Below are 12,055 nucleotides of genomic sequence, written 5' to 3' on the forward strand. Positions count from 1 at the left end.
GCAGTGGCTACAACAGATCCCAGGAACAACATCAGACATCTCAGTCCAGAAATGTGCAGTTCTAGGCACAGCCAAGATACTGCGCAGAACCCTCAAGCTCCCAGGCCTCTGGTAGAGGACCCGAGCTCAGAGGATGAAACAAAGACCACCTGCGGAGGGTGAGAAGGGAATTATTATTCATAGTTATTAGAAATGATTCTACAGTCTATGGCAAATACATGGTATCATGATTGTTAGAGGATCTATCTCCATTTATTTTACAAAAATCACAAACAATTTAACTTCACATCTGACAGCCTATTTTTGTAAAACATATAGTAGCTTTAAAGAATTACATAAGTGTTGTAAATGATGCTTGTCTTTTCACATAATATAGAAGAAATAAAACGGCCAATCATGAGATGTTATGTGTATTTTACTTCATAATTAAACGAACAACCCAAAAATTGACAGCTGGGAGATTTGCTTGAACAATCACAATATGATTTCACATGGTTCAGACCATGTTGCAATCTGGATCTCTTCTTGAGAAAGTGGCAACTATAATACTTATATAGCATTTCTTAGGCCACTCAAAGGCAGGAATAGGACACAGTCAACACAATATTGAACATAGACATTGTTTTCACAAACAAGCATGTTTTCGTAATACTGGTAGATATTCTGACTCCAAGCAGGTTTCTCTGGGGCACTGTGGCCTGAACTAACCAAAATATTGATAATAATTGTTTCATCAAAATTAGGGCTTGAGTCCAAGTCACACAACTCACTGCTAAATACTATACCTTATCAATAAAATTGAGTCTTCTTTTAGGTGTCCAAGGCTCTGCCTGAGCGCCAATTGGAAATTGAAGGTCTACTAAAGGAGCTTGGGAAACTTCAGGGTCAGTTGGAAGACTTGTCTGTCTGGGCAACAAACACCAGAGCTAAACTAGAGCACAGTCCAGAGGAGCCACCAGCCAAAGTGGGACATACTTTTTCTTTTAGACCTCATTGCATCATACAATCTGTATTGCCAGAACACAGAAGGACATACTGCTGAAATAAATGTAAATAACTTCTGTACCTTTTAACCTCTGTTTGCTGCAAAAGCTCATTGAAGAAGTACATGTGAAACAGCCTGAAGTGGAGTTTGTTTTGGAGAGAGCTAACCAGATGTTTAAGGACACTCCTCCTGGCCAAGTGGACAAGGTGAAGATGTAGAAAACTTTTAAACAAAACTAGGCAATCTAGGGCACATATTTGTTTTTCACATTGCTGTTTTCCTATTTTATAGGTTTCCATACATTTTTTGCAATCTAACTACTTCTGCATGCTTTATGCTATTTTAGCCATTCATATATAAAAAAAACAGTTCAGCTTGTTCAGGAGATGGGGGCTATGACTTTTGGTTTTAGTAACTTACCATATATGCTTTTCAAAATATTTAACTTTGTTCATAAATATTTTCCACATATATTAAGATTTTGTCAATCCCTTCTTAAACATTGTACTCTGAAATCTACTTTAGCATTCTTGTTCAATATTTGTTACTTTTAACTTTTAGCTATTGGTCTGTTACTTTTAGCTGTTCTGCTTCTTTTAGATCCTTTAAGCTTTTAACTATCATTTTGCTTATTTTACCTTTTTAGCTACCGTGTTTCTACTTTTATTCTTTTTTCTACTTTTAGCTTTTAGCTATGCTGCTGACTTTTACCCCTAACTAGCGTTTTGTTACTTTTTGCTTTTAGATAGAATTTTGCTGGATTTAGATTTTAAACAGTGTTTTGGTATATTTAGCTTTTCATAAGAATAATGAAATACTGGTTATAGCTTTGTCAACACAGCTTGGTAAATATAAAGCTAAAGCCTTCTGTTGTGTTTTTACAAGATGACCCAAAGTCTCTTCTAACAGTACTGACTGACTTTGAGCACACATATTTCTGTGTTTGGATGGCAGGTGAAATATGGCAAGCTAAGGGAAGACTGGGCATTGATCCTGGAGCTTCTGCTGCCACATAAGGAGAGGGTGGCTGCCACACTTCAACCCAGAAAAGCTTGTATGATTTGTTGTTGTTTTTTAACAGATAAATCAAGACTTGTGTTTGCTTTTGTACATTTTTTTTTTTTTTTTTGGGGGGGGTGGGGTGGGGTATATACACTAATGATGGGATTCAATTATATTAATTTTGGGCTTTTAATGATTTATTTCCAGGATAGAATGAATATACAAAACAATTTCAACAAATTTTAAAGACAGCTGGATGCACAAATTGGAATTTATTGTGGATTTTCTCAAATCCACACAGGATCAAAACATATACATTTAGCCCTACTAATTTTTGGTTAACTTTGACCACAGGCTTTTTTGACCCATCAACATATCATAATTCTAGCTGATATTTGACCACTCTTCTTTGCAGAATTGGCAGAGTTTATTTAAACTGGTTGGTTTCCTGGCCTTTAAGCATAGTCTACAAAGTTTCTATTCTGTTTAGTTTATTTATATAGTGCCAGTTTACAACAAAAGTCATCTCAAGGCACTGTACAAAAATATCCCAAACTATAAAAAGTCAATTCGTAAAAGTTATCTATCTAAGGAAGCCAGCAGATTGCATTGAATCTTCACTTTGTCACAGTCTCCCATCCTGAGCAGCACATTGGCAACAGTGGAAAGGAAAAACTCCACTTTGATGCCAAGTGGTGGTGAACGGAAAAAAGTCGAAATTGTGGAAAAAAGGCCTCAGGACTGACAAAAAATATCCACTTCGGATGAAAAAAAAACCCGTAATTTTTGGTGTGAAAAGCCTCAGTCAAGTGTTGACTTCTGAGGCTATTTAGTGCCATTTAGAGGAGAATGAAAAAGTTGAAATTGTGGAGAAAAAGGCCTCAGCAGTCACTTGTGAACTGCTGGGACTCAGGAAAGACTCCACCTAGGATGAAAAAAACAAAACTTTTTTTTTGTGAATAGCCTCAGTATTTGGTTGCACAAGAGGAGCCTGATAACCAAAACTGCTCTCAAACTGCAGGTTTACTTGTGGTTCCTAGAGTTACTAAAACAAGAACAGGAGGCAAAGTGCTCTGTTAGAAAAATATGGAACAATAATATTTTTAATATAAGATGGAGCTTGGTTGTTGAGAGCTTTGTTTGTTAGAAGTAAGATTTTAAATTCTATTCTGAATTTCACAGGGAGCCTAGATAATACACCTACATAATAAAGAATTACAAAAGTCCAGCCTAGATTTGATAAATGCTTGGACCAGTTTTTTTGGGGGGGTTTTTTTGCATCATTTTAAGACAATGTTTCAAATTTTAGTGATATTACGTAGGTGGAGGAAAGCAGTCCTGATAATAATTTTAATGTGGGGGTTAAAAGACACATCCTGATCAAAAATAACGCCAAATATCTTTACATTAGAACTGTAGGCCAAATTAATGTTCCTCAAAATGGGCGCACAGATCAGTCCATCTGGCCATTCATGAAACACTGATGGATCTGCCTACATCCCACACAGATGGGAACATTCAGAAATAAAGCAAGCGGAGCAGAACCAAAAGAGGCGTGGAGCAAAAATCAGCTGCTTTTATATGTTGCTCAATGCTTTATTGTGATGGATGTCTCTTGAACAACATTTCTCACAACAACAGATGAGCACAGTGTAGCAATTCTGTTTGCGTTCAAGAAAATATTTCAATTAAATGCACAATTGCTGCAATTTGTCTTTCGTATCCTCCAAAATACACCTGAAACCCACTAGTTTTTTTAAGAAGACAGGCATTGTATCACCATAATTTCTAACATTTGAGAGGTTTCCTCTGGAATTAATCTGTACTTATAGTTTTGGCATTTAAATCCAACAGCTAGGTGGTCACGGAAAGCATACACTATCACTTCATCATATAATTTAACTGAAAAGCCAGCCTACCTTTTCACATGTCAACTGTTTCGGCTCTGTTATTACCTCGCTTTATGGCACAAAGAAGCAGCAGGGGTGGCTATGACTCCCCTAGCTGCCTCAGTCCATTCAGAAATCCCACAGAGGTGGCGAGTCCCAGCCTTAGGTGTCTTGTGAAAGAGCCTATTGATTCTATCCACTTTAAATGCACCAATATCACATGATGATGCTTCTACCATCATGTTTGATTGTGTTCTTAGGTTTGAAAGCTTCACCTTGATCCCTCCAAACATACAATAATCAGTCTAACAAGAATTGTTCAAACAATTCATTAAAAGCCTATAATTAATAAAACATTCATGCCCATGAGGAGTGTATGAAACCACTAAAAACATGTAACTCTTACAAATTATATTGTATGTTTATTATCAGGTATTTGTATCTTCCATGTCACTTGGATTTCTCTAACATTGTTTGCATGTCCCAGATGAAACTCTAGCAGGATTAGCCCAGCCTGAATCTGCAGCACTAGCTCAGTTCAACAAATCCTGGGCTGAGCTCACTGACTGGCTGACTATGCTGGATAACATGGTTCAGAACAAGCAAGTAGTGGTGGCTGACCTGGATGACATCAATGAAAATATAGGCCAACTTAAGGTTAGAGCCCTGGAACTATAGTGTGCCAAAGAAATGTTTATTGAGCAATAAAATTGCTGGCTTATGGATATTGTTTTTTTCTCTTCTCTATTTTATTATTTAAAGTTTTACACACAAGAAAAATGTACTGTTAAGATTATAAAATTAGAAGTGCTTGTTTTTAGGCATCTTTGCAAGAGCTTGACCAACGTCGCCCCCTTCTGGAAAAACAAGTCACAGCAGCTCAAAATCTGAAGAACAAAACCAGCAACCAGGAGACACGGAATGCTATTACAGAACGCAGTAAGAGATGCTTCATTTTTTGCTAGAGGATAGAGAAAGTATTCTCCCATTCTGTGTGTGTTTTACTTTACAAATACTATCCCAAAGTTTCATATTAAAACTTTAGATTTACCTGACGAGGACTGTGATTCACAACAATATCCACCATAAAACACCATGTAGATTATCTTTTAACTGATTCAATTTGTAATTGTAAAGCTATTAGTTTTGAGGTAAGAACTACAGCCTGTTTTTAGTTCCCTTCCCAGACTCCTGCATCTTCTAACTGAAGTGTAGAGACTTTCATTTTACTTCCTTTATTGGCATATAGCTGATTTTCATGGAAATCAACTCTGCAGTGATGGAGAAATGCAGAGACGACACAGCTGTGACATTGCGGCACTGTTTAGTTTCTTACCAGAGGCAGTAAGCAGAAGGTACATTTGTTCAGCAAATTTTAATCATAAGTGCTTTATAAGTACATTTATAGCTGTCATTATACAGTTGACTGCCAGCGAGTTCTACCTACTGTATGTCCGCACACTCGAGACATCAAGATATTTACAGTACTATATGCCACACACACATTTCTACATTGTCCTCCTTCCCCTTAAGGAATAAAATGTAAAAGGTCACACAGAAAGGCAGAGCAGTTTATTACAATACTGAGCTAGTTTCAGGATTGTTATTATTTATTTATTATTATTCCAGGCTGGAGCTAAGAAAAAGCCAAATTTGCCAGAACTTGTTGGTAATACAAGTAACAAGGAAATACACTCGCACTCTCACATTTTAATGCAAATGTGAATTGTTTTCCTTTAAACTGTTTAAACTATTTGTGATAGTGGAGTACTGTATGCTCAAATTGTTTTACATGTTTTTGTTGTTTGTTTTACATTTTACCATAGAGTCCATTCTGACATATACATAGATATTTTAACATTTAAAATCCATGTGCTTACAAATGTTCAAATATTCATGTAATGTGTCTTCATATCCATCCCTTTTTCATATCTTTCTTCCATTGTAGTTGACAGGCTTCAGACTCACTGGGAAGACTCTCAGACCAAACTGTCTGATAGGCTGAAGCAAATCCTCAACATGCTGCAGGACTCCACAAACTGGCTGGATGCCAAGAGGGAGGTGGATCGTCTCATCAAACAGGCCAGTGAAAGGCTTGAATCGTGGCAGGAGATCACATACACTGTGGACGCTCTGAAGAAGCAACATGCTGATCTGAGGGTGGGCTTCACATTTATTCAGAGAATTCATGGATTTAGAACAAAGCTTGGCTCTCAGTTCTAATGGTCTTACGATGATGCTTATACCTAAGACCTTAAAAATAACCCAATAAAGTATCTGATATATATGGAGTCTTTCAACTGAGTATGTAAGGTGTAAACAAAATGCTCCATTGAGGGGTTGTCTTAGCCATATTTAGTTCTGCCACTCTTACACAGTTAAACTAACTTGTACATACATGTATATCTAGTCTTTACCATGTTCTAAATGTATTCAAATTTACCCTCAAGTATACAGAAACACAATAGATTCCACCATATCATCATTTACTCAACATAAACAAAATGGAAAAGCAATCAAGTTTAGGTCTGGACTTTGACTGAATCATTATTACGCCTTGAATCTTTTCTTTTTGAGCCATTCTGTTGTCGATTTGTTGCTATGTTTGAGATCATTGTCCTGCTGCATTATGACTCAGTTTGGTCCCAGCTCCAGCTGTCAGACATATGACCTCACATTTGACTCTAGAATCCTTTGGTCTACAGAGGAGTTCAGGGTCAACTAAATGACTGAAAACTGCCCAGGTCCCGTGGCTGCAAAACAAGCCTAGATCATGAACCCTCCACCACTGTCCTTTGGTATAGTGTGTTTGTGCTGTGTTTGTTTTTGGGTTTTTTTTTCAAACATGGTGCTGTGCATTATGAGTAAAGATCTATACTTTGGTGTAATTTATCCAAAGGACATTGTTCCAGAAGTCCTGTGGTTTATTCAAATGAAATTTACAAGTCATGCTGCCATGTTATTTTAGAGAGAAAAGGAAAGGCTTTCTTCTGGTACCCTTCCAAACAAGCCATACTTATTCAGTCTTTTTTAGTTGGTTTCTCGTTAATTTTAACATTTAACATGCTATCTGTGGCCTGTAGAATCTTAGATGAAGCTATTTGGGGTTTTAGAGTTTCTCTGAGCCTTAGGAGGAATTTTCTTCGAAGTCCAATCCTCAGAAGATTGGCACCTGTCTTAAATGTTTTCCACTTGTAACTATGGAATGATGGACTCCAAATTAGTGGGGAAATAACCTTTAACCCTTCCCAGATTGATGAGCAGCAACAGTTGCTTCTTTAAGGTCATTTTGGATGTTATTCCACCTTCACATTGTTTTAGCACAAACCTGCATTCTCCAGAGCAGCAAACTGTCAAAAACTCCTGCTTTTATAGAGGTGATCACACTGATGAAGATTAGTTAATCAATACATTTAATCAGTAGCACCTGGATGATGCTGAACCTCGTAAATCCTATAGAAGCAGCACTGGAGGACTTAGTTTTTTCAGACAACTTTGTGTGAGTGGCAGAAAAATGATGGCCTAAACAGCCCCTCATACATCTAGACTGTGATAACTCATGCAAGGGATGTTTACAAAGACATAATAAATTATCCCATTCATTATTTTTCATTGTTTTGACTAAATTACTGTTTCTTCTCTCTAGCTCTTCATGAAGGACCTTGACCAGTGGCAGGGACAGGTGGTTGAAACTAAAGCACTGGCCAACAAACTGCTGACACTGTATGCTACTGACGACACGCACAAAGTCACACAAGTTGATGACAACATGATGGCCACATGGACGCACATCAACAAACGGTAAACATTTAGTTTGCTGAGATTACATTTATGACCTTATTTTACGCTACACAATAAATAATTTCCCATCAAGATATAGGGTAGATAAATGGAAATTGTCAATATATGCCAACTTTAAAAAATTCCTTTAGTTTTGATACAATTCACTATTTTTTTTTAATTGTTTTCATTGCCCAACATCTTAAGGTGAAGGTGGACGATAATGTTTTTGCCTATGTCTGTGTGCGCATCTGCATATGTATGTGTGTGTGTCTGTCTGTCTGTTAGTAGAATATCTCATGAATCACTGGACTTATAAAGTAATAGTAGGATGTATATCTACAAGTGACTAACTTTTGGAGTCAATCTAATTCAATAAGGCTATCACAGCCAACTCATTTTGAAAAACACAAAATTGGCTACTGCTCAGTCAATTTTCCAGAGATTGTAGATACTTCTACAGTTTGGTGTGGTCATGGCTGAGAATCATCCCCAACAAATATCCTAAGTGCTCACAGTTTGATAAAACCTATTTGGATTCAACTTTGCCTGCTAGCAAAATAGCTCTTAAACTGTTGGACAGATTTTAATGAAATAGAAGGACATATTTATTGGATAAATCTCTCCAAGCCAATACCTTTTGGTGGTAACCCAATTCATTATGGCCACCATATCCAACTGACCTTAGAAAATACAAAAATAACTATAATTCATTCAGTTTTAAAGATACTGATTTAAAATTTGTTGTGTCTGTAGCTTACAGTCTTTCAAAACACATACTCCAATGGGTACTTTTGTGCAAGCTTTACATATAACTTTACCATTAACATTTGTAGTCAACCCTGTTTGTCTGTTAGCAAAATATCTCATGAACCACAAGACAGTTTTATAAAACTTTCTGAAAGTAATCATTCAGTGTAAATTTACAACTGATTAACTTTTGAAATCAATCCAACTTAAGATGACTGTCACAGCTATGACCTTAGCAAACACAAAAATGGCTACAACATCTATATCTTAGGGTATATTATATAGACTATATAGGTGATAAATCAATTTTACAGATAGTGAGCTAATATCTGAGGGGTTAGTGGTTAAGAGTAATTTACGATACAGTAGTATGTGGTTTTGCTTAACATTATTTTCGACGTTTGTCAAAAACAACTAGAACATTGTCATTTTTCTGCATAAGACGATCTCAGTCCTAAACTCTGGCATGAAAGGTGGTGGGCCATAGGCATTAATTCAAGAAAAGCGAGGTCATAATCTTTTTAAATGTTCACTCATTTCATAAAACATGAAATTATGTTTTCATGTTCAGTATGGAAGTATTTTTTTTTTAAAGTTGTGTCTACAATAATTAATTATCTAATTCTTATTTAGTAAGCTTTTATGTTATGTTTAACAGTGGGTGACAGAATTCTTTTCTAATAATAGGTTTTAAAAATATTTTAAAAATTTAGTGTTAAATTAACTAATGTAAATTTGTCATTGCTTTTGAATTTTGGTGTAATAGAGGTATTTAAAAATCTAATTAAACCAGCCTTGACAAAAAGGATGGTACTCTTAAAAAGATGAAAAATAATTTGTGCACAGGGATATGTTAAACTAAGGTGTGTCCTGTAATCAGCCAGTCTGTCTGTTTAAAGGGTAAAAAGTAGTCACAGTGCTGTTTGGTATCATGGTGTGTACCACACTGAACACAGAGCACAGAAAGCTGAGGACAGAGTTGTCTCAGGAGCTTAGAAACAAAATGACTGACATATTTAAGTTAAAGATCAGAGGTGAACTCAAAGGTCATCAGTGTGATATCGCACCATCGGTCTGTTTGAGCCAAAGAGGATTTAATGGAAGACGACTGAGGAGGACACAGGATCTTAAAAAGGAGAATTTGCCAAAATGCATATTGAGAAACCACAAAAAATTCAAATGAAAAACTTTTAAAATTGCATATTTTGACTGCTAATACAGCTTAAATGAAAGACAACTGTGGAGGACACCGAACCATAAAAAGTGAGACTAGTATTTGTCAAAATCCACATTGAGAAACCACAAAGACAAAAGACAAGACAAGCTTTTTAACAGCAAGTCCCATCAGTTCTGTGTTCACAGAGCCAAAAATGAAACGTCCAAAGAAAAGAACCCTGTACCTACAGTGGAACATGGAGGAGGCCCAGTCCTGTTCTGGAGCTGCTTTGCCCCATCTGACACAGGGGGTCTTGAATCTGTTCAGGCTCCAATGAAATCTCAAGACTATCAAGGGGTTTTGGAGTGAAATGTGCTGCTCAGAAGCAGAAAGTTTGGTCTTAGTCTCAGGTCATGGGTCCTCCAACAGGATAATGACACAAAACACACATCTTAAAACACCACAAATGGCTCAGAACCAAACATTAGACCATTCTGAAGTGGCCTCTGAGCCCCGATCTAAATCCTGTTGAACGTCTGTGGAAGGAGCTGAAACATCTGGAGAAGGAACCCTTCAAACCTGAGACAGCTGGAGCAGTTTGTTCATGAGGAGTGGATCAAAATAACTGTGGACAGGTGCAGAAGTCTCAGAGAGAGAGATACAGAAATCACTTGTTTGCCTGAAAATATGATGTTAAGGGTATGATTATTTTAGTCAAAGCTAGATTTATTAGTCTGTTTTTGTTTTTTTTCATTAGTTAATTTTTAGTCTTTTTTTACTACTTCTGTCAGTTTCAGTTTTTTTCAGTGACCTTTGTGGGTTTTTCTTAGTTTAACTAAATGACAAAAATTTGGGTGCTTGTTAATACATGCACACACACATAAACACACACACACACATACATATATATATATATATATATATATATATATATATATATATATATATACACACACACATACATATATATATATATATACATACACACACCTATATATATATATATATATATAATTGATAAAGGAAAATAATAACATCCCAACACCATCTCATGTCAAACTTATTAAATGCACAGTAGATCAAATATATTTTCCATCCGATCCGGAAATAGTGATTGTTTTAAAGAACAAAAAAGATGTGTTGTTCCAGATCAGTCTTGTGTAAACCTGGTTTCATCTGTCTGCATACCCAGTGTTTCGGACAGGGAGGCAGCTGTAGAATCAGCCCTCAAACTGCTGCAGCAGTTCTACCTCGATCTGGAGAAGTTCCTCAACTGGCTGACGGAGGCAGAGACAACCTGCAATGTTTTAATAGATGCAACTAACAAGGAGAGAGTGCAGGAGCAGCCTGAGGCGGCCAGAAAACTGCTGGCACAGTGGAAGGTACTACACTCACACACAGAAACACACACAGATCCTGCTCATTAAGTTATAAACCCGTGTTTCACAGGTCGTGCAGCTCTACAGAGGGTTTGACAGGTCATACAAATTAAAGATGTAACTGAATGACCTTCTTGTCTTATTACAATTATTTTTACCCCAGGTCTACATCATGCTTTCTTAAATACCCATTCCTTCTAGAGTCCATGTTACTCTCCTGTACTCCAATAATCTTGGAGCGCACTTACTGTAAACTTGAGATATTCTTGTCAAACATAAACTATTCAACCAAAAGTTAACAAAAAAGTTAAAAGGCTTTCAATAAGATTTAGAAAAAATATATATCATTGTTTTGTTTTGTTTTGTTAGGCTTTGGTTTAGTTCTTTTCCTGAAAGAGTCCTCTCGGGTATTAGTTTGTCAATCAACACACTGAAAAGTGTTCTGTCCACAACAAAAACTAAATATAGGTAACCTTAGACCAGAAGATGAAGCTGGAATTAATCCTGCTTCCATGTCGGCTGGTGGCCATGCATGTTTCAGGTTGGTTCCCTCTTTGCTTTGAAGCCCCAACCATCACCTTCAGAAGCCACATAGTTAGTGTCAGGATCTGAACAGTACCCAGGTGAGCAGTTCGGCCACAGACAGATGCAGAAACCAGCGGGTATCGGTAAGTGAAATTATTTACAGTGTAATGAGTATTTACAGGAGGGAACCGGAACCAGGACCTGAGGAGCAGAGAATGAAGGTGAGTATGGGATCGGTGAGGAGAGGAACAGTCAGGTTCAGTTGAGCAGGTGAGTACTTAATTTGGCGGCTGGCAGTTGAAGGCAGATCAGACTGGTTCCAGACGAGCAGAAAATCCTGAACACAGGTTTGAAGACACGAAAAACAGACTAGGATTACAACAGGGAGTACACGAAGAACACAGATAAGTTTCCTTCAGGCTCTGCACTTTACCACATGGTAAATAATGCTCCAGCGCTGGTCTGGTCTTCACTGCAGCCTTAAATACTCCTCCACTTCTAATTAGCCTGATCAGTCACAGGTGTGGGAGGAGTGGTGATGAGACGTCCGTACACCTGCTCAGGAGACGCCCACCAGGAAGCACTCACA

At 37.2% G+C, this 12,055-nt stretch overlaps 1 protein-coding gene across 4 annotated transcripts in view; it reads left to right on the forward strand.

The window, feature by feature from the left end:
* dmd (dystrophin) overlaps positions 1–12,055 on the forward strand; it is a 272,414-nt gene that overhangs the window by 161,312 nt on the left and 99,047 nt on the right. For all 4 annotated transcript variants that reach the window (XM_037973934.1, XM_037973936.1, XM_037973937.1 and 1 more), the window contains exons 37-44: positions 815–964; positions 1,093–1,191; positions 1,940–2,039; positions 4,364–4,533; positions 4,698–4,815; positions 5,825–6,036; positions 7,523–7,677; positions 10,755–10,944. In XM_037973934.1, coding sequence (XP_037829862.1) covers positions 815–964; positions 1,093–1,191; positions 1,940–2,039; positions 4,364–4,533; positions 4,698–4,815; positions 5,825–6,036; positions 7,523–7,677; positions 10,755–10,944 — 1,194 coding nt within the window. The remainder of the gene's footprint in view (positions 1–814; positions 965–1,092; positions 1,192–1,939; positions 2,040–4,363; positions 4,534–4,697; positions 4,816–5,824; positions 6,037–7,522; positions 7,678–10,754; positions 10,945–12,055) is intronic.

Source organism: Kryptolebias marmoratus, linkage group LG23, assembly GCF_001649575.2.
Source record: "Kryptolebias marmoratus isolate JLee-2015 linkage group LG23, ASM164957v2, whole genome shotgun sequence".
NCBI classification, from domain to species: domain Eukaryota; kingdom Metazoa; phylum Chordata; class Actinopteri; order Cyprinodontiformes; family Rivulidae; genus Kryptolebias; species Kryptolebias marmoratus.